The sequence below is a fragment of the Polypterus senegalus genome, chromosome 13 (assembly GCF_016835505.1).
Source record: "Polypterus senegalus isolate Bchr_013 chromosome 13, ASM1683550v1, whole genome shotgun sequence".
Taxonomy (NCBI): domain Eukaryota; kingdom Metazoa; phylum Chordata; class Cladistia; order Polypteriformes; family Polypteridae; genus Polypterus; species Polypterus senegalus.
Window position 1 is genome coordinate 144827506 of NC_053166.1, and position 27800 is coordinate 144855305.

General features: G+C 37.2%; 1 protein-coding gene across 2 annotated transcripts in view; it reads left to right on the forward strand.

The window, feature by feature from the left end:
* The window catches only part of usp7 (ubiquitin specific peptidase 7 (herpes virus-associated)), a 116649-nt gene that overhangs the window by 61799 nt on the left and 27050 nt on the right, over positions 1 to 27800 (forward strand). For both annotated transcript variants that reach the window (XM_039774568.1, XM_039774567.1), the window contains one exon: positions 22805 to 22906. In XM_039774568.1, coding sequence (XP_039630502.1) covers positions 22867 to 22906 — 40 coding nt within the window. In that variant the 5' untranslated portion in view covers positions 22805 to 22866. The remainder of the gene's footprint in view (positions 1 to 22804; positions 22907 to 27800) is intronic.

The following is a 27800-nucleotide window of genomic DNA, read 5'->3' on the forward strand; positions in this document are numbered from 1 at the left end:
GGAGAATGTCCGGCCATCTGTTCGTCAACTCAAGCTGAAGCGATCTTGGGTGCTGCAACAGGACAATGACCCAAAACACACCAGCAAATCAACCTCTGAATGGCTGAAGAAAAACAAAATGAAGACTTTGGAGTGGCCTAGTCAAAGTCCTGACCTGAATCCAATTGAGATGCTATGGCATGACCTTAAAAAGGCGGTTCATGCTAGAAAACCCTCAAATAAAGCTGAATTACAACAATTCTGCAAAGATGAGTGGGCCAAAATTCCTCCAGAGCGCTGTAAAAGACTCATTGCAAGTTATCGCAAACGCTTGATTGCAGTTATTGCTGCTAAGGGTGGCCCAATCAGTTATTAGGTTCAGGGGGCAATTACTTTTTCACACAGGGCCATGTAGGTTTGGATTTTTTTTTCTCCCTAAATAATAAAAACCATCATTTAAAAACTGCATTTTGTGTATACTTATGTTATATTTGACTAATGGTTAAATGTGTTTGATGATCAAAAACATTTTGTGTGACAAACATGCAAAAGAATAAGAAATCAGGAAGGGGGAAAATAGTTTTTCACACCACTGTACATGTTTAAACCTGCAACACGTCTTTTGAATGACTGTATCCTACACATTTTAGAAGCCTACATAATTGTTTCAAAGAATAACAAGTTTCAAGAAAACAAGCCAATTTTTTTTTACTTTTCAAATTATTTTCAGACAATAAAAAAAATTTGTTTGTAAGATCTAGCAGATGTGTTTATCTATATTACTAAACAAAGGTTGTATATATGCATGGATGCCAGAGGCCAGCAGCACTGAAAGCGCATGCACACAGCGCCTCAGCGCCCCAGAGTCAAACCCAGTGAGTAGCATCCACCTGCAGAGCCACAGCACCATATGTCACTGCAGTTGTAGACCCGCAGCTACAGACCCGGAAGTGACGTCTCCGTCGTGTCAGGACTGACTTCGGAAAATTACTTTTGGAAGGTTTCAGCTCGTATGTGAAGAATGTGTTGAAAACTTTCAGTGGCATTTGTTTACTTTAGTAGGCTTTAAAAGTTTATTTTGATTGGTATCACATTGCATATCATCTATGAAATATTGGTGGTTAAATTATTCTTGCTAAATGGTATTTTTCCCCATGGATGTGATCAAAAATAGCCCAATTGACCTGGAAAACTGTGGTCCTGGAAATACTGCTCAGCAGAAGAATGACCCAAAACATATATCTAGAAGCACAAAAGAAGGGGTAAAAAGGAAAAAAATAAACTGATTAAACTGGCAAGCAGAGAGACCTGATATCAGTCTGACTGATAACCTTTGGAAAGAGCTGAAGTGTGCTACTAGTGGAAGGAATCATGCAAACATTTGGAAGCTAGAAAAAAGCTTCTGTAGGTACAAGTAACAGCATGTAAGTTGACTTGTTGCTTAACACTGGGCATCCTGTTAAAATATTTTGATTATCAAAAATTTATAGAGGTCATCGTCTTGTCACAGACTTTTTGCATTATATAGTGCCTTTCATACCTTTCTATCTCGTATGGTACATTTTACTTCTATCTTTTATATAGTGCCTTTCATATCTCTGTAGCTGGATATGCATAAATAAATGATAGCCACGTTAGCTCCATTGACTTTGTAATTAAGAAGATCCATTACATTTGTAAAAGTGTATTTGATTTTTAGTATATTGATGTTTTAGTATTCTCTGCAAAATAGATATGACCTGATTTGAAATGCAGAACATTCCTGCAACCTGTTGGGTTGTTGGTACATTTCCATTTTTTCTTTTGATATTGTACATGATATACCTAAACCAAGGGGTTGCCACAACTATATTTTAATCATTTAATCATCTTGTTTTTTGTTTTAAAGTCTGAATTGTAAAAATAATGAAATGTCGTTCTTGGATTGTTTCAAAATTGAGTAAATACCATACCTGTAAAAGTAGCTATTTGTGCATATTAAGCTACTCTAATCTGTTTTTATTTTTCATCTATGCATATGGGAATTGCTGTTTGTTTATGCCATAATTGTACAAACACCTAGTGTCTTCATAGACACCAAGGACTTTCACAGTGTCCTGCTACATTGAGTTAGAGAAGTCTACCAGTGTCATGAGCAAGGCATGCTGGTTGTCTTTGTAAGATATGCAAATATGTCCTTTGCATTATGGGTAAGTTGAACTACAGTAAATTGGGGAATTGTTGCATGGAAATTAACGTAGGTGGGTGTTGAACAGCTTGTGTAATCCATAGCATGTCCCCTGTCAAGTTATGAGGGGGTAGAATTTACTGTTCCTGCGTTGTACCCTTAAATACCACTTCTTGGGTTTGAACTAGTATTGCTCAGGGAGGATCTTCTGTCAGTTTTTGTTTTGTGTAGCCTAATTAGGTTTCATGAATGTAGGAAGGGAAGGTGAAAGAGTCACAATCTTTGAAGGATGTCTTTTGTAAATATGATTGCCGAATATATTTTCTGTATGTAAATAAGGTGATTTTGTTCTGTGTAATGTTTCCATAGTTCTTGGGTTGTTTTTGCCACTATATTCAAACATTTTATAAGTTATACATGCAATGGATCAGTGGCAGTGGTTTTGTTTCAGGTAAACAAGGTGTCTTATGAGAAGTGTGTGAAATCGTATGAATATAAATTTAAATATGTGCTACCCCCCCCCCAATTCATTTGAACTGGTTTAAAACTTTATTGGAGAAATTGACAGTCCTTAAGCATGAATTACAGAAATAACGTCTTGATAAATTGGTATCAATGAGACAACATAACTTGTACATTCTGATCAATTCTCTTGTTTTGAAAGAAAATTGTTAAAAAAGTTATTTAAAAAAGAAAATTATGAAAAAAGTTATTTTCTATCACAGCTGTTTTACATGATGCTTGCCTTCATACAAATCTGTTTCCTTTCACAGTGTGTGTGCCATGCTATGAAAGAAAATGAATGGAATTATAAGTGCCTAGTTAAAGAATAGAGGATAAGTTGTTACACAAGCCCTCTATAAATTATCACATACATTTAAGATAAATGACCTTGTATCTAGATACCAGTAGCAATTGTAATATTGCTGTTTTTATTTTACAGTTGTTAAATCAACATGCTTTATATTATGCTATTGTGCCTAAGGTGTATTTTTTACTTAGTGCATGGATCTTTACTGCTTATGGAATCTTCTTTAAATTCTTTGTCAAATAAATCCTCATTGAAAAGCTGATTTGAGAGGAAAGAAAGTTGTAGAGTTTGTGATTGGGTATGGTATGTTTTATGTGTTTGAAGGAAAGCAAGGGGCATATTTGTTCAGATCTTGGAAGATCTGAGGCATAAAATTCTCAAACTTGCTTAATCAAAATTAGTTGTCAATTGTGGTTGGAGCCTGGAAAAACATATATTTTGGTAAAATCCAGTGTTTTAAAGTTATATTTTGTAATGTTTGTCTAGATTTTCATATTTGCAACTGTAAAATTAAAACTATGTAATGTGTGTTTTTTCTGTTAAAATAAAAATGTTTAACAGTTGATGGGTTGGAGATTGGACATGGTTTTGATTTGCATTTACTGTATTTCAAATTGAAGGAAGTAATGTTGTGAATTTATGTTTACATTAATTTTTGTATTTCTTGTATTTGTTATCTTGTATCATTAACACTGAAATTGTGGCTTTGGCTTAAGGCCTGATAGTAATACTTTGAAGTAGTAGCATATCATATCTGTCCGCCAATGTAATGTGAAACATACGTAGCTATATAAAGTTAAGATATTTTGGCTGTTTATTGGCAAATCTATTTTGTCACTTAAAGGTTATTCAGAAATATAGGTTTGATTTAAAGACTAGTTATTTCAGTTTTGAAGGGGTCTGTTGCCAACACATTTCTACCACTGGCTGTGACCTAAAGGTGTTATGGCTTATTCCTTATTTTAGTCCTATTTTTACTAATACTCCCATTCACTTTGTTCAGAATTTCAGGAGTCTCCGGGAAACCTATATGAATTACAAATACGGTGACTGGGCAAGGAACCATGTTTTTACCTTAAATGTTTATTTTGGAAGAAAATAAATAAGCAGTACACAAACATTGTTTTAGGTATTGCATTACTTTTCAATATTAACAGAAGATTGGTTTTAGTTTGTGGTGTTGTAAGATCACCTCAATAAATGCAATTTAATATTTACTAAATATAGTAATATAAAGTAGAATAATATTGAGTAGTCTTTCACTTGTGAAAGGTAATCTCATACAAAGATTAATGTCCAACAGCATGTAACCCAGAGTTTACTGCAGTGGTTGTTCTAAATCGGTGAACAATTTGCATACCTAAATTGATAAAAGTAATGGAGGTGTATCAAAAATAATCAGATATTGGCATAGATGCATTCTTTGCTTTTGTTAACAAGGAATGTTGGATACCATTTGTTACAGTAAAACGTTTTTGTCGGCTATCAACGCCTATCTAGTATATATTTAATTTTCTAACTGCAGTAGCAAAAAGTTTCTGGTTGGCCAGCCCTTGCAGTTCATAAATTCATCAGGGATTTTATTGGTTAATGGTGAAGTCTGTTTAGTTGCTTTCATTGTCACAGTAGTATTGAAGAAAAGTTACTTGTGATTACATCTTGCCTGAAGAAGGGGCCTGAGTTGCCTCGAAAGCTTGCATATTGTAATCTTTTTAGTTAGCCAATAAAAGGTGTCATTGTGATCAAATAAATACTATTAACTTTTATTCTTTCATTTGGTTTCAGGTAAGGCTTGTTTTCTTTTTCCTGGAGCTGAAGAAAATAGTACTGAGCATTGTGCTGCTGTTGTTAACAATCAGAAAGGAAGTCTTTGTGCATACCTGAGAAAGCGATTTTACTATTTTTAGTGTTAAGTACAAAACTGAACCATTAACCATCCCAAATACAGTAGTTGCTTGTAGTTGTTTTGTTTTTTTTAAATGCTGAAATGTTAACATCTTTGGTGATCCTTGGAGCAGTGTAATTTATTCTGACAGTAGTTTCATACACAGCTTTTGGTAAACCTATATGGCTATACACATATTTAAGATTCTCATGACATAGTTGTCAGCACAATTAACTCAGAATGCCTTGGTTCAGATCCTAATACAGTTATGATTGTGTTAAGTTCATAATATGTCTCTTCCCGGTGAAAACATATGCATGTCATGTTAGTTGGAAATTCTGAATTAGTGTTGGTATATGTGTCTGGAAGGACTGGAGTCCCTTCTGTGTTTGCTTCCTGCCTTGTACCCAGTGGTGCTGAAATAGGCACTGGATCCATGTTTTCATAAACAGGATAAGTGGGTTAGAAAATAAATGACTGTTTGGTTAATTGTTTATCTTCGCAATGCATGAGCAACTATGCAGCCACATAGTAGGAAACGCTCCTTTTATTAAAGTAATAGTAGTAGCAGAGTAATGTTACTGAGACCATTCTATCCATTTTTGCTGCTCATTCTTTTAAGTTCTTTTTCATCTAAAACAAGAAATGTTTGTTTAGGGTCAGATTTATTTGCCATATGTGTTGGAAGTACTGTGTATTTTCCATTTAATGCTGTCCTTTCACAAATTTGAACAAAATGTAAGATGGATTTGATGATCCAGGAAGTCAAAAGGTTTTATACAAACACAAACATGTGCCCACTTAGATATGTTTTCATGCATAAGACACAGTTGTATGATAATAATGTGTCTTAACTCTTACAATACAATTCCAGTACTCTTTGTAGTTTAATTTGTTGAAGAACCTAAATCATGATTGTTGTTAGCAAGATGTTCACATGGGATTGTAGGGAAACTTGCATGTAAGTGAAGTATGTTACTTTTCTCAGTTGCAGAGGAATAAGTGATATGAAAAATTTTTGTTCATTTCCATTAATTTTATGAGCAATTTTTGTAGATTTTATAGATATCACTCTTTTTTTGCACAATTGCAAATTAAAGGAGGTTTAACTATCAGACCTCATTTAAAAAAAAAAATGGGTAAAAGTTCTTTCATTAAATTAATCTCTTTGCAGTTCAGGCCTTTCAAAGTGCAACCCTTGACAAACCAGTCAGCAATAGTGCATATTTATTTTTTTTTTTTTAATTTCCCCCTTGAGTGCAAGTTCTCTCTCATGTATCCTGAGAGACCGACCCCGTTCTAGGCACCATCTGTGTGGGTTTTGCCAAAGTGGTCACAAGTTTCTTTGCACATCCTAAACATTGCTTTTTAATTAAGTTTACGGTATGTTAAGATGACGGACCACTTCAAACTGGCCTGGTGAGAGAGAGTGTTTGGCTGTTTGTGCATATGTTCTGCAACTGAAGGGCCGAATGCAGATGATAAAAAGACTGCTTTAGAGAATAGGTTACAGGATTGTAGGGAGAGTTTGGGTTTATTTGTGGACTGTGCCTTGGAGTGTTGATGCTCATTGAAGGATTTTTTCTCCTCTAAATTCAGATTGGTAGTGGATCATGCATTGTGAGAAGTCCCCTCATGAATGAAAATATTTCTCTCAGTCCTCTCATGAATGAAAATAATGTATGTATGTTTGTGCTTTTTAACATCTGCAGTGTTTTTATATAATGACAAGATAATCATCACTGGTTCTGAAGACTGTTAACATTCAGCTGCAGAACACTTTAAGTGAAAATCAGAGTCAATCCATTGAATTTGTTAAGCTATAAAACGATTCAGCTCAGATTAGAGCTGCAGATGTCACTTCCAAAACTTATATAAGTTGTGTTAACTTCTCAGGTTGGCTTGAGGTAGGTACTACTATGTCTGAAAAGAATTGGTTTTCTTGGAAGGGCATTTCATGTATCAAACTGCTAAATTAAATTACGGGATCCCAGACATTCAACTATTGAAAATGCTTAGTTGTCTAAAATGCTGAACTTAATTTTTTTATTACTGCAGTTTGCCCTCCGTATCTGTGGCGTTTTGGTTCCATGACCCTCTGCAGATTTTTGAAAAAAGTCTCTACATGTTCAGTAATGACACCATCATGGGTATGCTTAACTACATAGTACATGTTAGTAGTAATATAACATTTTCTTTGCTTCAACACTTGGAGGTTGGTTTAGTTTAATAACCCGAAGGATAGTTACACAATATTTAAAATGGAAGTACATGCAGAAAATATAATTTATAAATTGAGAAAATATGCATTAATTCTCTCTCTTTCTCACACATATACACATTTTAACACTCCCAATGTTGACGCTTTGGAGGGCGCTCAATAATACTGTAGCATTTTTGGTACGCTGCGATAGACAGAGAAATGGAATTAGCCTGTTTTCACTGATTGCTGGAGAGTGACTCTAAAAAGTGTCATTTGGCATCTCTGGTCTTCAGTGGTGCCACATGCTCCCAGCTGCTTTGTCCCTTTGTAACCTCATTGCTGACGCCCATTTCCACCTCACTATGCTGGTCAGAGGCAATCGACATGCCACTCTGTATCCCCGGCTCTCTGTAAACAAGCTCAAGTCCAGGTACTAAATCGGAGACTGTAGCAGCTGGGAGTTGTGATCACAGTTTAATGTCAGGGTCTGTGGAGGTTCAAGGCCTGAGGATTTTCAAGGGTTGAAAATCAAAGCTTGACAATTGTAAGTGCTTTAGTTCGAATCATTGTTATAGGAATTTTTCTTGCAGTGGTTGTAGGTAAGCTGTTATTCCTCAGGTAGGCTAAAGCACGGTATACTTGTGTATCACTTCATTCGTGCGGATTCAGCCAAGTGCTTGGTACCTGCAAATTCAAGTTTTGATTTTTGACACTTAATAAAAAAAATTTGTATTTTTTTCATATATTTTTGTTAGGCAGTTGGTTGAATCCACGGATAGAAAGGGCAGAATGTAATACACTGACTGTTTACTCTCCCAGTCTTACTTCTGATTCGTTTCAAACAGGGCTATTACCGATTTCACTTCATTTTTGAAAGTCAGTGCCCAGTTGAGTGATATACCCACCTGCAAGTGTCTAATAAAATTAGTCATACCAAACATATTTGCTTTAAATCCACAACAACATTTTCTTTACAAACTTTACAGATAGCAGTCCTATCACTTTCAGACACTTTGGAAATGTTTTAAACAGCAGTTGTTTTCAGTTGGGACTGCTCATGTCCTCAACTTAACATATCTCTGCGTCATAAACGGCAACTCTATCAGCCAGTTACCAGCTAATTGCTGATTCTGCACTAGCAAACAAAAATTAACCAGTTTTGATCCAAGACTGGTTGTTTGTGCATCACTGTCTGTAACCCACTGAACTTGAAACAGCTAGCCTTCAATGAATTGGATGTGACTTTGTCTCAGGAAGAGACTATTGAATCACAAATCAGCCTGCTTTCTTCATCAATACTGATTTTTGCAGTGCCTGACATGTCAGTGCTCTGTCTAGCTGGGTTTTTACAAAGTGAGTGGCAGAAAGCTTTTTATCCTTACAGATGTGCTGTTCCTGTACATTTCTTGGAATGGGTGGCCTCAGTGAGATAGGTGCTGTACTTGCCAGTGAGAACAAAGTAAGTACACTGCATATGACATTTTAAGTTTTATTTCCTTAACAGCCTAAACTACTTTTTTGGTGATATTCTTTAGTTGAACATAATTTCCAACTTTTTTTTTTTTTTAAGTCTATTTGTGGTGTTTCGGGTGTTTAGTTGGAATGTCCTTCAAGCCTCCCACAATAGTGCAGGAGGCACAATTCATTGGAGAAGATCTAAAAGCTGAGCCAGGACGTTCTGGAGGAATTGTATCTCTCATCTGTCCAGGGAGTGTCTCGGAAGTCCAAAAAGTGGCCTTCTCTATCTAGCTTGTCATGTTATTACCATGTTCACCAGGGAAAGTTTAGTCAAAGTATATCTGTATACTGAAGATCAGTGCTTTTAAAAACCTTTATTTTAGTTTCAGTCTTGTACGCATTACTAATGGCTTGCCATTATAAAGTCATTGGTAATTGTAGCCCATCTCCGTATTTATCTAAGAATGTTTTTTGCGTATTTCAAATAGATGATAGTCCTTGGTTTAATGTATACCAGAATAAACTGGACATGTTTGCAATAAGTTTGAATATGCAAATAATTTTTTTCATAGGATTTCTTATCTTCCTTTCTTCATTTAGTTTGATATTTGGTCATTTGTAAAATACATTGATAAAACTGATCACAGAAATTAAATGTCAGTACAGCTTTACTGGAAACACAGGTATGTCCAGTTTGCAAGAAAGTCTAATATACTTATGGAAAGTGACATCAATTGGAAAATAAATAGAGCTTGTTCATGGTGTTAAGTAGGGGTATGCGGTATGACCAAAGTTCTGTATCATGGTATTTTTCTAAATTATCCCTGTTTCATGGTATCATCGGTATTTTTTCCCCATGCATGATTGGATGTTAACCACATTTTCCACTGTTATTACTGCAGTAGACTGACTAAAAATAACCTATTCCACTGTCATAAGCATTGTACATTGTACAAAAAAAACATTTTAATGTGTACACAAGTATTAATACAGGTTTGCATGGTCCCATAAAGTGATAGTTTTCAAGGGGTGGCACTAATGAAGAGAAGGAATTGCATTGTATGACAGATGCAGTCAAAATATAGAACCTTTTTATTTAACAAATTTTGCAAAAACCTAAACTATAATTTTGACAACATATTTTCAACCATCCAAAAAGCCATTTAGACTTAGTAAAATATCCAGAGGTGCTTGTCAAAAGTTGTATTGCACTAAACATGTCTTAGAAAAGGAATAAATAGTAATATTTTTTGTAAACCAACTACACTTTGTTAATGTTAACAATCTCTAAAGTGACTTTTTAAACAACTTTACCATCATTAAACTGTATAATATCTAAACTAATATAAATAATAACAATAAAATAAATAATAGTACAGTGGAACCTCGGTTCACGACCATAATTCGTTCCAGAACTTTGGTCGTAAACCGAGTTGGTCGTGAACCGAAGCAGTTTCCCCCATAGGATTGTATGTAAATACAATTAATCCGTTCCAGACCGTACAAACTGTATGTAAATATGTAAAAATATGTACAGATTAAGCACAAATATAGTTAATTACACCATAGAATCCACAGTGTAATAGTAAACTAATGTAAAAACATTAAATAACACTGACACAAAACACCCAGGCTCCCTGATCAGCTACAGGAGCTGGCTCGCTCACGCGCTCTCTCTCTGTGTAGCGCGAGCGCACAAACACACACACACACACACCTATCCGTCCCACCAATCCCTTCCCTGTCAGCTGCCCGGCTCTCTAATCTCCCTGTAGCACGTGCTCGCGCAGCATTTTTTTTAAAATGACTTTTAAGCACAGCAGAAAAAATTCCAAAGCGCTTGCAAAAACCAACTCACAAGCAAACAAAAAAGTGAGATTGCAGGAGATCACGCTATTAAACCTAAAGCCTGATCGCTGTAAACAATGTTTTAAAATGAGTTTTAAGCACAGCAGAAAAAAACATCGCACAAATCCGAACTTCATTTAAAAACCAACTCGCAAGCAACCAAAAAGTAACATTGCAACAAATCACACGATGAAGTCCTCCATGTAAACAATTTTTAATGAGTTTTAAGCACAAGGAAAAAGCGAACATTTGAAAAAGAGAAATGTAACATCGCACCTAATCGCGCTATGAAAAACTCCATCTGTAAACCTTTCATGAGTTTTAAGCACAAGGAAAAAAGCGAACATTTGAAAAAAGAGAAAAATAACATTGCAACAAATCGCATTATGAACTAAAAAAATTACTTTTGAAAAATCCGTAATACAAAACCACCAAGAAAACTAACCTTGCATGAAACGAGTTCTGGCATGAAGTGTTTTCCTTCAGGTGTTTTCTCTCTTGTGATTTCTTGGGTTTCTGGTGCTTTTAGCTGTTTAGCTGGTGGGAGTGAAAGCCTCATGCAGCCATTCCAAAAAGAACGTTCTTGTGACCCTCCACATTACTGGCAGTCTGGCTTTGTTTACATTATGCTGCTTGAAAGCACGAGGGTTCTCCGATTGGTAAATGAGTAAACTGGTAAACATTTTTTCCACCTTTTGTAATTTCTTTCTTTACTTCGATTTCAATTTTCTTCAAAACTTTCTTCTGACAACTCTCCACTTGCTTAGAAGCCATAGTTAACTGCAAAAGCACACGAAATACTGTAGAGCACAAAGAGTGCACGTCTTATTGAAAACAATGAACAAGGAGCGGCTTTGCTTAAATGAAAAAGCATGGCAGCTCTCTTTCTCTCTCAGGCTGCCTGTGGGGGGAGGGGGATGTTTTCGCTTGCACTACAGCCTACAGATAGGCAGGCAAACACGTGCAGCAATCTCCTCCTTCCCCTTCCCAGCAGGCACGTGCTCGCTCGCTCTTTCTCTCTCTCAACTGAGGGCCAAGGAAACTGGCTTGTTCAGCAAACACGTGAAGCAATCTCCTCCTCCACCTCCCTAGCAGGCGCGTGCTCGCTTCGCCCTTTCTCTCTCTCTTTCTCTCTCTCTTTCAGCTCAGCTTGCAGGCAGGCAAGGGAACCTGGCTTGTTCGTATACCGAGTGTGTGGTTGTGAACCGAGGCAAAAGTTTGGCGATCTTTTTGGTCGTGAACCGGGACGTTCGTGAACCGAGGTTCCACTGTATTATTACTGATAGTTGCACTATTACTTCAAGACTTCAAGTCCAGGTGCATTACACAGTATTCACCAAATTAAAATAAAATAAAACAAGTGCAGCTTGGTGATGACATCTTTACCAACTGAACCATCATTTAGGCAAACTGCATTAATATGGTCCTTGCTTCAGGATAAGCTATATACATAAATAGTAAAACTGCAACTTGCACTTATGATGATATTTGTGGTATAGCCCTACTATATGTCGAGAATAAAGTCGATATGTTGACTTTATTCTCGACATGTCCACTTTAATTTTGACGCTTCTGTCGAGATTAAAGTCGACATTTCCACCTTATTCTCATAGTTTATTTTATAATTAAAGTAGAATGTCATAAACTAAACTTCATCCTAAAATCAATGTTTAATTTACTAGATTTTCTCAAACCCCATCATAAGTTAATGCAGCACATTAAATGCTTTAAGTGTTCCCCGAACCATTTGTTAATCACCATGCTTCTTAAACTAACTTCCTCTGCACTAAGAGGAGGCGCCAGCAGCAATCGCCGCACGGAATCCATTCACTTCATGATATTCCTGCTCTTTGAAAATTTAGAATGCTAAGATAAATACTTGATATCATATTCATGATGAAATACATTAAAGCAGGTATTAAACCTGCATGGTAGTGAGGCTGTAGGGCTGCTTCCTCACAGTAAGGGGTCTCCAGGTGTATGTTCAGTGTAGAGAACTTTATGGCAGGTGTGACAAGGTTCCAAAAAAATGGATGTATGAATGGGTATCACAAAGGTTTAACTTAAATATTGTGTAAATGTTGGGTTTGTGATCTGGTGGTCGGAGACACGAACACAGAATTCAATGGATGTTCTTCTGAGCGGGCTTTCTTTATTACATGCGTGCTGTCTGTCTGACATACCAAAACCCCAGTTCTTGTCCTATCCTTTTTCTTTCTCTACATAACCACACAATAAACGTCTTTGTGAAATTAAAACTAGTTATAAACTTAGCCCACAGAGTTTTCAGAACTTTAAAGATATCTTTGTTATACATGTTTAGTAATGCCATCCATTCAGGATTGCGCCCATCCCAGCAAGCATTGTGTGCATGGCAGGAGCAAATCCTGACCGAGTCGCCAGCACATCTCAGGGTGAATACGAGCAAAGCATACACTAGCAGGGTCAATATAGTATAACAAATCCCCACATCCTACATGACTTTGAAAGGAAACTGAAGCACACCGAGTAAACCCACCAGAAAAACATGCAAATTCAAGGCAGGGTACACCCGAGACACTCTTGCTGCGAGGCAGCAGTGCAACCTCCACGCTGCCGTGCCCCCACGTGATTAATACATGCTTTAATGCATTTCATTATGAAAATTTTATCAAGTATTTATCTTGGCATTCTAAATGTTCAGAGAGCAGGAATATCATGAAGTGAATGTGTCCTGTGTGGCAATCACTGCCTGCACCTCTTCAGTACAAGAGGAAGTCAGTTTAAGAAGAAGCATGTACCGATTTAACGTGGCTCGGGGAACACTTAACACAAAGCATTTAATGTGCTATGTAACTTATGACGGGGTTTGAGAAAATCTAGTAAGTTAAATATTCATTTTACGATGAAGTTTAGTTTACGATGTTCTACTTTAATGACAAATTACGAGAACAAAGTCAACATGTCCACTTCAATCTTGACATAAACGGCGAGAATAAAGTAGAAATGTCAACTTTATTCTCATCATAAGAATCAAGATTACAGTGGAAATGTCGAGAATAAAGTCAACATGTGGTCACGCTATTACACAGTACCCAGGTACATTACACTGTACTGAAAACAAATAAAACAAGTACAACTTAGCTTGCAGCATTATCCAGTATTATAGAAACAGCATTTACACATTTGATCATATTGGTCCACATCCAACATTTTAAAACCAAAGTATCTCCAGGCAATTGATGTGACTCCTTTTTTCGGCAAAAGTTTTTTTGTGTCATCAACTTTATCGTCAGCTTCAGTTTCTGAATGTTCTCTGTCCATTTTCACCGTGCAATACCTACACTACCTATTTAGCGGTGTAGCAGTGAAAAAGAGCCACCGTGCACCACCTCTGTGATTAGCGGTGTAGCAGTGAAAAAGGTCCCCACTTGAACAGTTTCCCACTGCGCCACATTCCAGACGTCGTTTAGGCAATTTAAACATGTGTTGCGGTATAAGAAAAATCCATATAATAACAAAAATAGTGTTAAGTAAATCAAGGTGGTGTGAAATCATGTGATGCATTAACTAACACAGTGGTGCAGTGCATTTTCTCTAGCCACCCCATGCTTTTTAAACTCTGCATCATTGCAATATTCAAAAATTACCTTCAATGGTTAGCTTGCAGGAAGATTTCCTGTACTTGACCATAGTGCAAAATGTCCCTTTTTAGTATTGGGAAGCCTTATCACCTTTGTTGTGCTGTAAGCCTCCCATAGATGGCACCAAGTCAGGTTCCTCATACTGGTAGATGATGATGAGTCTTTTTATGTACATCAAAGGTCATGGTCATGAAATACAGTGTACCAAATACCGAAAATATGAACATCCTCAATGTCAATTTGCAATATTAAACCTGCAGGCTGAAATCTTCAATTTTAAGTCAGAACAATCTGAATAAAAACTGAGGTACACACTCTCCATTCCATTCTGTACACAGATTGCAATTAAATTGGAGCATTGCGCGGAGAGATTGCTACACCTAAATTAAAACTTAACTAACCAAAGAGGTCAGACCACTCACTTTGAAAATGTGTGTAATCAGATTTTGGTATACAGTAGAACCTTGGTTCACGACCATAATTCGTTCCAGAACTCTGGTCGTGAACCGAAGCAATTTCCCCTATAGGATTGTATGTAAATACAATTAATCCGTTCCAGACCATACGAACTGTATGTAAATATATATATATTTTTTTAAGTTTTTAAGCACAAATATAGTTAACTAGTAAAATATCCACGCTTCGCAGCGGAGAAGTACTGCCTTAAAATTTTTAAGAAGAAAATGAAACCTTTTAAAATTGAGGGAAAATATACCAATAATTATTTAAGGATCTCTTTGTATACCAAATTGTGAGTTCGGTCCTCCGGTTGTAATATGACCAAGCTGTGCGCTGAGCTTACTCTTGAGCATGCAACGTACAGTTGGCCATGTGAACAGTAATCTTGTTTCAAATCTCACAGCTTGGATTGCTGCTGTCCTAATCGGTTTGAGTTTCATGGTTTGTTTCAATTACGACAGTATTTGTAGGGCTTGTGTTGAAGAGACATTCGGCATCTGTCAAGCGTTGTAAGTATACAACCGGTTTCATCAATAACTTCACATCCAGCTTTTGAGAGTTTAAACATTCATAAACATCAAAGTGTCCACTACTGAAATCGTCACCTGTCAATCTAAGATGTTTAAGAGGCATTGGCTGTTGTCGAAAGGTGTAAAATATTTGGCCATTTCGGTACACTTGAAAGCGACAACCGAACAATTCACCGGCAGCCATCAACTCGCATGCAGATGCATAAGTGAAGGGCTTAAGCATTTCACTCTTCTAGTGCTCCTGTGTAGTATAATTATCTCCTGTATCGTCATCAGTCCACACCTTGAACCTGTCCCAGTCATTCAATACATAAGACACAATGTTCCTCCGGATATCAAGAGTGAGCCTGATATGGCCCTGCAATATGTAACAAAGAGAATGAAAATGGTAGCTGCCATCTTCAGGCATGGAAACCACTCGGTAAGTGACAGTTCTTTGATCGATGGTGATCACCTCGATAGACATGTTAATGGGGGTACGGTTGGAATGATAAAGGAAATGGGTACCTGAACAATGTAAAGTAAGTCTAAAATACCTACACAATAACTATAATCGTAATAAATGAACAATAAAACAGCGGAGAAGTCGTGGATTAAATAAAAAGGCTGTAGTTATCAGCAGGGAGACTTTGAGACCCGTGGTGAAGCAAGGAAGGGAATGTAGAGACTGGAGTGATGGACGGCCTTATATAGGCAGACAGCCAACAACGTGGGAGGCGTTGGGATGGGGGACCCAACGGCGCCTCACACGGTGACCGAGCTGCAGGCTATGGACATATATATGTACGTAAGTAGGATTCAGTTAGCGTTGCAAACTCGCATACCAAATTTCTTGAAGATGGCCCTTAAGTTACAGAACCATTGAAAAGTTCAATATGGCGGTAGACAGTGGTATCATACCACCGAAATAAGTACGTACATTGGTTTCGGTTAGCGCAGGGAAACCGTCTACCAAATTTTGTGAAGATGGAGCCATAAATAAGAAAGTTCAACATGGCGGACATTGTCGACCGTTATGACCGTTATGTGTAGAATTTCGGAATGAAACCTGCTTAACTTTTGTAAGTAAGCTGTAAGGAATGAGCCTGCTAAATTTCAGCCTTCTACCTACACGGGAAGTTGGAGAATTAGTGACATTGCAAACTTCAATATGGCAGCCGACAGTGGCATCATACCACTGAAATAAGTATGTACATCGGTTTTGGTTAGCGCAGGTAAGCCGCCTACCAACTTTCGTGAAGATGGGGCCATAAATAAGAAAGTTCAACATGGCAGACGTTGTTGACCGTTATGACCGTTAGGCGTAGAATTTCGAAATGAAACCTGCTTAACTTTTGTAAGTAACCTGTAAGGAATGAGCCTGCCAAATTTCAGCCTTCTACCTACACAGGAAGTTGGAGAATTAGTGACGTTGCAAAGTTCAATATGGCGGCCGACAGTGGCGTCATACCACCGAAATAAGTGCGTACATCGGTTTTGATTAGCGCAGGGAAGCCGCCTACCAAATTTCGTGAAGATGGGGGTCAGCCTTCTACCTACATGGGAAGTTGGAGAATTAGTGACATTGGAAAGTTCAATATGGCGGCCGACAGTGGCGTCATACCATCAACATAAGTACGTACATCAGTTTCGGTTAGCACAGGGAAGCCGCCTACCAAATTTCGTGAAGATGGGGCCATAAATAAGAAAGTTCAACCTGGTGGATGTTGTTGACTGTTATCGACCGTTATGACTGTTACGTGTAGAATTTCGAAATAAAACCTGCTTAACTTTTGTAAGTAAGCTGTAAGGAATGAGCCTGCCAAATTTCAGCCTTCTACCTACACGGGACGTTGGAGAATTAGTGATGAGTCAGTGAGCGAGTGAGGGCTTTGCCTTTTATTAGTATAGATTAAACCATAGAATGCACAGCATAATAGTAAACTAAATATAAAAACATTGAATAACACTGAGAAAACCTTGAACAACATAGAAAACTAACACTGCAATAGTTTGCGCTATAGCGCTACCAACCACTGGCTAAAAGCACTTTTTTAATGAGTTTTAAGTACAGGGAAAAACATGAACATTTGAAAAAATCCGTAATTTAATAAACCACCAAGAAAAATAACATTGCAACAATGCACGCAACAAACTGATCACTGGAAACAGAAGTGAAAACAAAATCAAGCCCAGTGTATTCTTTATCTGCCTTCCTACCTTAATGCGTCCAGCTCTCTCTCCCGCTGCCTGTGTGTCTGCATCTCTGGCTGCCCGTGTGTGTGTGTGTGTGTGTCGCGCGCTCTCTTTCTGGCACTGCCTCTGTATGTCTGTATGTGTGTGTGTGTGTGTGTGTGTGTGTCTGCATCTTGCAACTTTTATGGACAGAATTTCTAGGTGCAGCCAGGGTGTTGAAGGGGATGAGAATCCGCACCTCTAAATCCGAGACCATGGTCCTCAGCCGGAAAAGGGTGGAGTGCCCTCTCAGGGTTGGGGGCGAGATCCTGCCCCAAGTGGAGGAGTTCAAGTATCTCGGGGGTCTTGTTAACGAGTGAGGGAAGAATGGATCGTGAGATTGACAGGCGGATCTGTGCGGCATCCGCAGTGATGCGGGCTCTGCATCGGTCTGTCGTGGGGGGAAAAAGGAGCTGAGCCGTAAGGCAAAGCTCTGAGTTTACCAGTTAATCTACGTTACTACCCTCACCTATGGTCATGAGCTATGGGTAGTGACCGACAGAACGAGATCGCAAATACAATCGGCTGAAATGAGTTTCCTCCGTAGGGTGTCTGGGCTTTCCCTTAAAGATTAGGGTGAGGAGATCAGTCATCCGGGAGGGGCTCAGAGTAGAGCCGCTGCTACTCCGCATCGAGAGGAGTTAGATGAGATGGCTCGGGCTTCTGATCAGGATGCCTCCTGGACGCCTCCCTGGTGATGTGTTCCGGGCACGTCCAACCGAGAGGAGGCCCCGGGGAAGACCCAGGACACGCTGGAGGGACTGTCTCCCGGCTGGCCTGGGAAGCATGGGATTCTCCCGGAAGAGCTGGAAGAAGTGGCCGGGGAGAGGGAAGTCTGGGCTTCTCTGCTTAAGCTGCTACCTCGCAACCCGACCTCAGATAAACGGAAGAGGATGGATGGATGGATACCTGGTGCAAGGTCTGAATTCAAATCCCTACACTTAGAAAAAGACAAAATTTGAGAATTACTGCACCAGGGCTTGATATTCTGTCTCCTGTGTAAAACCTAGTACGTTGTATGCATAAAAATAAGTAGCTGTGAAGCATCCTTTAAAAACAGAATGGGCATCTTTACTAACAAACTTCTACTAATTAATAATCATCATTTAGAGTTATATTCTGAACTTTCCTCTCATAGAGCTTAATTCCTTTTTAGATAAACTTCCTTCCCCAGGTTAACAATTGATTGTGTTCTGCTGTATTCAATAAAAGTGTTGTCATAGGTAAAAGAGTTTCTTGATTTAATGTGTCCTGTGAAGACTCCAAGGATAGATGATTTGCCCCAAAGCTATTTTCTGCCCTTTGGAAGCAGCTGGTCCATCATATCTAAAAATAATGAATGCTATACAACAGTGCATTGAGCACACACATTTTTCAAATTATCACCTTATTTCATTGATGAATTCTGATACAAAACTGCTGGAGAAATCTTCAACTACATGATTGCAGCGAATTATTTTTTAAGATAATCCTTTCTAATCAATCTGATTTTATTGGCTCACACCATGCATAGGATAATATTAGATGTTTACTACGTATTTTAATGTAGCCCCTTTTCTCTGTCAACCATTAATTCCTTTAGTATGTGAAGAGAAAGATTTTCACTGTACAAACTTGATATTTATCTGGCAAATTATGAACTTGATGGACTTTTGAGAGAGCTTTAATATGATTAAAACTTTATACTCTTTCGCCATTGCTGTAATCCCTACAGACTTAATTATATATTGAGCATTTCATATATTGCGAAGGTGCTGGGTAAGGTCTCCCTGTACATTTTAATCTTGACTCTTGAACTCTTAGCCATCATCCTTTGCTCTGAAAATTTAATTTCTCCTTTCATGACCTTGTTATGCTGGTGACGTTTTGCTCTTTGTTTGTGCCACCAGTTTCCTGCATGTGCTTGGCCTATTTATTTTAAAAATGTGTCTGGTTGTACAGTGGATGTGTTTTCTCGTCGTACATCTCATTGGTCAGTTCATTTAAATATTCTGTTATTGATGTTATTGAGTTTTGCATTTAAAGCTCATCAACATAAATGTAAAGAGCAATATTGGAACTATAGTGCATTTTCTTGCTTTATATTTGATTAATGCTGGCAATAGAAATTTATAAACTTGATTGTATTTTCTGAACTTTTGTTTTGTATTCTGTGTGTTGTGAATATTATGATTTATGCAAGATATCTTTATCCAGTAATGTAATATTTAATACATCAATCTTTTTCATTATTACAAAACTTTTAATCTTAAAATATGTCCAACATATAAGGAAAAGAGATACTAGATAAGTGTTTTTCCACCCAGTGTGGTGCCTAAGGTGTCAGCCTGCTGCACTCTGGTCCCAATCCACACGGTTTGTGTAGTGTTGTGTGCGGCAGTGCTCTGTCAGCACATACTCCCAACCTTGATTGCAGAGTTCAGTTCTGCACCCAGTCAAACAGACATTTTGCTGCTGCATACTGATAAATTGCAATGAATGACAAAAGTCCAGTTATGAACAGCTGCTAACTTGCTATGTAGCACACATTTCGTTTAAAAGCCAAACATTTGGACAAGTATGCCAAATTTCCCATTGCATCATCAACTTCGAACCCTTCCTATTCTATATCAGCTTCAAAAGATTTATCAAAAAACCTGAACCAAACAGGAATGTTAAAAGAACATCCTGCCCAGGTTTTCTGAAGTATAGGTTTAATTTTACAGTAATTTGTGGCAACCAACAGGGATTGTGTATCGTTTTTTTTTAGCAGAAGCTTAAAGATAAAAGGGATTCTGTGAAAGATGGACATGTATATAGACGATAATAGTGTCATAGAAGAGTATTAGAGGTACTCCTTCACCAGGCCAAAGGAGGAGTGGGACAGCAAAAATCTAGGTGGAAGGATATGATCGTGAAGGATAGGTATTTGTTTAGATGTAATAAGGAGATGGCTGTAAATAGGAGGTTTTGGAAAAGAGCGACACCTCCACAGCATTGATCCTGGATATGGGAAAAGCAAGACGCAAGGTAAAAGAAAAACGTGATTACAGTACTTGGCAATATGTGAGATTGTTTCTTTGTAGCTTTAGGCAGCCTTATGGTACATTGGTTAGTGTTGCTACGTTATGGATTAAGGTATCCAGGATTTCCATAGTGTTACTGGTTGTTGTCTCTGTGTATTTTACTCTGGGTACTCCCATTTTCTTAAATTTCAAGACAGGATGATTTGCAAATCTAAACTGGTCAGCTTTGTATAACTATGCCCTGTGATGAGCTAGTTCTTGTCCTTCAAGTGATGTTTCCAGGGTAGCCTATTACTCCCTAATACCCTGAACTGGCTTAGCAGGTTTTTCAAATGTTATGTTCTTTCTTGTGGTTTTTGATGAAATTATTAGTTATAGTCATTTTTGTTTTAATCTTCATGTTGTGTAAATATGTATAAGAAAAAAAAAAATTAAAAAATCATAAGTTCTGGTCAGATATTTTTTTTTGATATACTCCTAATACAGTGTACCAAATACCACAAATAATGTGGTTTAGACCACTGATATTGATTATTATAAGGTGCTCAAAAATGAGAAGGATGTACAGTATATTGTTCCTTGGACATTGTTGCTTTATGTCTCCATCACAATAAATTCACAAGTGTACCATAATACATTTTCTTGTCATTTGTTTAATATTTACAGTACTGTGGTTATTGAAAACTGTTGTAAAAATATGCATATATGGGTTAATAAAGTAAAATAATGCACATATTTAGTAAGCAAAGAGTTTTCATCCTAATACTCGTATGTCAGCTTTATTTTTCATTTGTAAACTACTGACCTCAATTGTTACATTGTCAGGTGATACTGTGTTGTATGTTAATCTTGATATCTCTCTTATTATAAAAAAAATAAATCCTGGGAGAGAGAGACTAGGGAGACGAGACGTGATCACGGAAGACACTTAAAAGACGCTCCACAAAAGAGATTGGCCAGGGAACGTCTCGTGGGGACCTTAAACATGAGACTTTGTGCCAAGAGATTGACCCAGGACCATCTCGCGGAGACGTAGAACATGTGATTCTTGCAAGACACGCCCTACTTACAACCAGTATCAAATAAGACCACATGCTGCAAAACACTCGGTTGTGCAAAGGCTTTGAGGACTCACAGGTCCAGGGCTCTCAGCACATGTAAAGCATATAAGGACAATATGTTATAGATGAAACTTCGACGACTAAGCGAAGAAGAAAGAGCAGAGCGGAGAAAAGAGACCCAAAAGCATTGGAGAGAAAAAATGCAAAAAAGAAAATGAATAATCGAGGTGCAAAATCAGAAAATAAGGAAAGTAATAATCAGCCCGGAACAAGTGGAATTGAAAAAAAAAGCATGTTCAATTGGGTTCAGAATTAAGACAGAGTAAAAGACAAAGTAGAACTTCAGAAAGACGTTCAGAAACATTGCCGCTGTACATATGCAGAGCAGGTTAGAGATTAGGAAAGCAGTGGAATTCGAATGACCCAAAAAAAAGTTGGTGCGATACAAATGCAGAGAAAGTTAAAGAATATGAAAGCAGGAAAATTAAAAAGCATCAAAAAAATAAAGTAAAGATTGCAGTAGCGCAAAGAAACAGAAATTATTACTCGAATAAAGGGAAAATAATCACCACAGACCTGGTGTCATTGGGGGGGAAAAAAAAGCAGGACAAAGCCAGGTCAGAAATAAGAGAGAATACAAAAAAAAGTAAAACGTCATAAAGAAGTTATAAAAACAAGGGGCCAAACACATGCAGAGCTGGACAGAGATATTGAAAACAGTGGAATTCAAAAAAAATAAATAAATAAATGTAGGCGCGATACACATGCAGAACAAGATACAGAATACAAAAGCAGAAAAAGTGTCAAAAAAAAAAAAAAAAGAAAGTAAAGATTGAATTAGCGCAAACAAAGAGAAATTATTACTCGGAGAAATAACGAAAAGGCGAATAGAAATCGAATATATGGACATAGGAGATATGTCAGAAGTATGTAAATATTGTAAAGCTTTGAAGTTTAAGTCAGAGAATTTCAAAAACGGGGCTTACCTCACATACATTTATTGGTTACTTTGCAAAAAAGAATTAACTACTGATGATGTAGATCGTTTTGTCTGTGCTGAAATTCAAAACAGAGAAACCTATCCTGAATTATGGTACAAAGTCATTAAACACATGCCTTACGGACCTCATTTAAAAGATTCAGCATGTTGGGACTCAAAAGATTCAAAGTATTGTTTTTAATGAAGTTCTGATATTAAAGTGAAACTAATGAAATAGCAACAATTCAAAGAAAAATAAAATCTTAAAAGTGTGTATCCGGAAAACCAAACGCGGGAGTTTGTGAGCAGGGGACAAAGCCCTCTAGTTTTAAGATATTTCTAACTTAAGCATAGCACTATGTGATAGAGACTGCTAATTAAGTAATGATCATGTGAAACAAGAGTTGTTCCGTTATTTGTATATAATTTTAGTGTGGATGGTAGCATTGTACTTTCCAGGAATATGTTAAAATATGTATAGTAAACTTTAATAAACTAATATTTTCAAAACATTTGCAGAAGAAATCCATAGAGGTATTGCCAAACATATTGTGAATTCTTGTTTGTTCTTGTTTCCTTCAGCGGGTGACACAGATGACCCTCCAAGAATAACTCCTAATCCAGTTATTAATGGGAATGTAGCCATGGCTGATGAACATAACACTGAAGAAGATATGGAAGATGGTACGCATGAATTATTCTTAAGTACATCTGAATGCTTTTTTTGTTTGTTCCTATGTTGAGAAAATTGTCTACTCAAATATCAGTCCTCTTAATGTTAGTCATTTATGATTTCACTTATACACATTTTATAAACAAATGATTACTAAACAATCAGGAGTTCTTCAAACATCATACAAATATGCAGCATTATTCCTAGCTAACTAAAAGATGCTTAATTCTTGTGAAGAGCAACAAAAACTCCAGTAGTGTTACATATGCATTCTTAAATTTAATGGAATTGCTCAAGTTCTGGTTTAGAAATTTGTCAGTTTTTATTTGCAAAGTAATGTGGTTATAAATATTACCATGCATTACCATTTTCTTTGCTCTACAGCAAAGCTCACTCCCATTATAGTTGTCCAATCTTATGCATGACAGTGTAAGTTATCTTTCAGTATATCTTTAAACACCTGCGTTTATTTGCTGGTTTGAACTTATTGTCCATATAACATGTAATATGACACATCATTTTAAGTACTATAGATATATATGTGGTTGAAGTTTTTTCCATAATCTGTCTATAATTAAAATAATGTTAGCTCATGTTATTGATTCTGATGAGCAAACCCTGCAGAATTTGCCAGGCTTGTGGAAATGTTTGGAAACTCCACAAAATGCTTTAAAGTCAATGGGGAAGAAGGAACTGAACTAGCGTTGAGTGGCTTATGATGGTGTAATGGATATTTAGTTGTCCCTGAGGGCTGGGGATGCGTCAGACAACTATGCTGGACTGGTTATTGTGGTTATTATTTATTATTAATGTGATTTAATTGAGAACTGAGACTGCAGTGCTGACCAGTGCGCCACCATGACCCAAGATAATCACAAACAAAATACATCTATCCATTATCCAACCTGCTATGTCCCACACCCACAAATTAGCAATAAGTAAAAAAAAAAAGGAAATAAATAATAAATCCCTGGGCTATGGAGTTCCTATCTTTGGGCTATGATGGTAGGTCACCGACTCGTACAAGAGGAAAAAAGCAATAAAACAGGAACAGTATCTGCGTTTATTTGAACGGGTGCTGTCACTTCAGCACACACAAACACAGCAAGCAAGCGTTGCCAGTCGTCCTGCATTAGCTCCCTTCTTCACTTTAAAAGAACAGATAGCCTTCCTGAGTAGCTTCTGGTCAGTGGCAGGAGCAAGCTTATTCCGAAAGAGAAAAGTGACGCCAGGTCAATGGCCAGTTTTAAATGTTCCCTGCATCAACCATCAAATGATAAATGTGTTACATGATGAGGCTGCGAACTTGCAGTAGAACCGGCAGTAGACAACCATACCTGCCTGTTTTAATGGAGTTTCAGTAGACAGTGCAGAGTTAGAGTTTTGTCGAGTGTTGTTTGTGTGCTGGGGTCACAGAGCACACATTTGCCATGCCACAAAGCCGGCAGCATTAGACTGACTTGTACGCTGTATGAAGTTACAGCTCTGGGCTCAGTGGAACATCTTTTTTGTTTCCAGTCTCTATGCAGATGCTTTCCACTTTTTTCTACATGAATAAGATAGAAACACCTTGTAAAATGTTTATTATTGTACAGAGTTGCACTCGCTTTCTTTGTCTGGGAGGGTGAGGACTCTTAACATTTGTTTTGGTTTGTATCTTCAGCACATAGCTGATTATGTATGGTAAATCAGCCATGTGATACTGCACTTCCATAGCACAGTGATCAGTGTTGTACACAGCCACTCTATTAGGTATACCTTTCTAGTGTTTCGGGTTGGACCCCCGTTTGCCTTCTGAACTGCCCTAATTTTTCATGGCATGGATTCAACAAGGTGCTGGAAACATTCCTCAGAGATTTTGGTCCATTTGGACACAATTGCATCACGTACTTGCTACAGATTTGTTGGGTGCATATCCATGATGCAAATCTCCCATTCCATCACATCCCAGAGGTGCTCTATTGGATTGAGATCTACCGACTGTGGAGGCCTTTGGAGTACAGTGAACTCATTATCATGTTCAAGAAAGCAGCTTAAGATGATTTGAGCTTTGTGACAATGGAGCTTTAATCCTGTTGGAAGTAGCTGTTAGAAGATGTGTATACTATGGCCATAAAGAGATGGCCATGGTCAGCAGCAATCCTTGGGTATGCTGTGGCATTTAAGCAATTCTGAGTTGGTACTAAGGGGCCCAAAGTCCGCCAAGAAAATATCCCCCACACCATTACACCACCACCAGCAGCCTGAACCACTGAAGAAAGGCAGGATGGATCGGTGCTTTCATGTTGTTGTTGCCCAATTCTGACCCTGCCATCCAAATGTCGCAGCAGAAATCGAGACTCGTCAGACCAGGCAACGTTTTTTCAATCTTCTATTGTGCAATTTTGCTGAGTGTATTAATCTCAGTTCCCTGTTTTAAACTGACAGGTATGACACCCTGTGTGGTGTCCTGCTGCTGTAATCCTAGTGAAGGTTCGACATGTGCTTTAAGAGATGCTCTTCTGCATACCTCGGTTGTAATGAGAGGTTATTTGAGTTATTGTTGTCTTTCTATCAGCTCAAACCAGTCTGGCCATTCTCCTCTAACCGCTGGCATCAACAAGCCTTTTTCGCCCAAAGAACTGCCACTTACTGGATTTGCTGTGAAAAACACTTTTACAAATTTTACTGATCTACACTAGTTATTACTATGAATGTCCTGCACAAGGTTTCTTGCATTCGATCCCAATAAGAGTCATTTCATATAGAGTATCTGATCTTCTCAAGTCTCAACCCTTGTACTTGTATTTTCCTAGATAATTAAGTTTTACAGTGCACAGTTCAAGTACATTGAAGTTATTAAAAGCAATCCAGTGTCGATGCTTAACAATCAAATGGCTATGAAATGCATTAAGAAAAACATTGCTTGTATCCAAGCTGTTTTTTTTTTATCCTCTTAAAAATAACAAACTAAAATATTTTATATGACTCTCATCTCGGTTCCACTTGCTGCATCACTTGTTTTTCAACAAAATATCCAAGAAAACAAACTAAAAGATGTCTTTGTAAATAGCTCATAACAGTCCCACTTAGTGCAGCATTCTAGTAGTAAAACGAGAACACTCCAAATGAGTAATATAGTGACAAGTGGTGTAACAGCTTAACTTTAACATTCACAGTCACAACAAATAAGCATCACAGTTGTACTTAGTGCAGCTTCCTGATTAAACAGGTATACAGAAATGAACAGATATATCAATTCCTCTTTAAAAAAGTTGTGAAGAAGCTTAACTTGATCATGGAAAAGAAAAATAAAATCAGTTTCTGATATCAATTTTGTGGAGCAGTAGCATTACAGTAAAACAATGAATACCAAAAATAACAAAATTGCAAGGCAGTCTTTTAGAAAGCCAGTTCTTAATGTACTTCTATTGGAGTTAATAAAGGTATTTTTTCCTCTCTTTTATTCAGTTGACTTTACTCTTACATATAGCCTAAAAGAAGATAAAATGCTTTCTCATGCAAGCTGTCATATTGTTTAATTTCTTTTTAATGTACTTACCTGAAACAAAGCTTAATTTAAAAAAGTAGGTTTTACCATTTGTCTAGCAAAAATTAATATATTCTCACACATTGATTCAATTAATTGATATTGGCAGTTAAACACTGCTTTAAACATATATAACATGCACTTATAGGTTTTAATAGTTTTTAATCATTAATTGCACTACAGCTTTTTTACTGTTAATTTATATTTTTTAAATTTTTTTCACAATGTATGCTATACAGTTCTAATTTTTGAGGTGTAATTATAAATATGGATTACGATTCTAATTATGCGGTCCTTTTTTCTTATCAAAACCTATACTGTATGAACCCAAAAATAATAAACTCAGTACAAACCCTTTGTTTATCAGGAAGATACAAGGCTAACAGGCTTAACAAGTTTACAGGTAAAATAGACAAACGTTTTCTGTTAACAAGCCTTAAGCAGTGATTTTAAACTCTTCATCTTTTTTTTTTTTTTTTTTTAATTGAGAATGTGACCTGCTGTACTTAACACAAGCTCACTCAGTGATCAAACTCGGACAAGCAGTGTCTGTCTGTTTAAATTAAAGGTCTGAATTCATTAAAGTGGTTTTTCTTGCCATTTGTCTAATTGCACAAACTCCTCTTATTTCCTTTTCTCAGTTTATTGCTCCACTTTCTTTAATGTAAATGCTAACATTCCAGTCTTCTGTGTCTCTCTAGATAATATGGCCATGTTGAAGAATTTGACCATGCTGCTCTTTGATTACAGGAAGTTTGCACAAACAAAACATGTGCTGATCGATCCGAGTATCACTAGTTATTACATATGTGTCCTTGCAGATTTAACAAAGTATGAAATGCACACTTTTAAATTAAAATAGAATGACTTAAGAGCTTACTTGACATTTTGAGTACAACTTTCTATTTTTCAGTTGTCTGATTATGGTGTACCCTGCACTTAAAATTTGTATCATTTTCAAAATCTGAAAACTGTCCAGGATATAACATGTTTTGTCTCCCAACTCTCTGACAGAAGTTACTGCAGTGACATGTCTACCTTTCTCATTTAGCAATCCAAGTGCAGGGCAGTTTCTTTAGCCAAAGCTTAAGTTGTTCCCTTGTTTCTGGTTTGTTTGATTTGAAAGAAAGATTGTGTAGCATAGATATGTGTACATCTAGCTTTAATTTACAACCTGTATGCCTATTGTTTGGCTGCAGTTTTATTTGAATTACATAACATTACAAATGTCTTTGTTTGCTGGCATACATTACTTCATCCTATCAGTTATCAAGTAATTTACCTGTCTTATAGAGCAAGGAAAGATAAAGATTTAATTGGAAGGATAAATGTAACACATTCAACAAAGCAATACATTTGCAAATAAAAATGTTTTA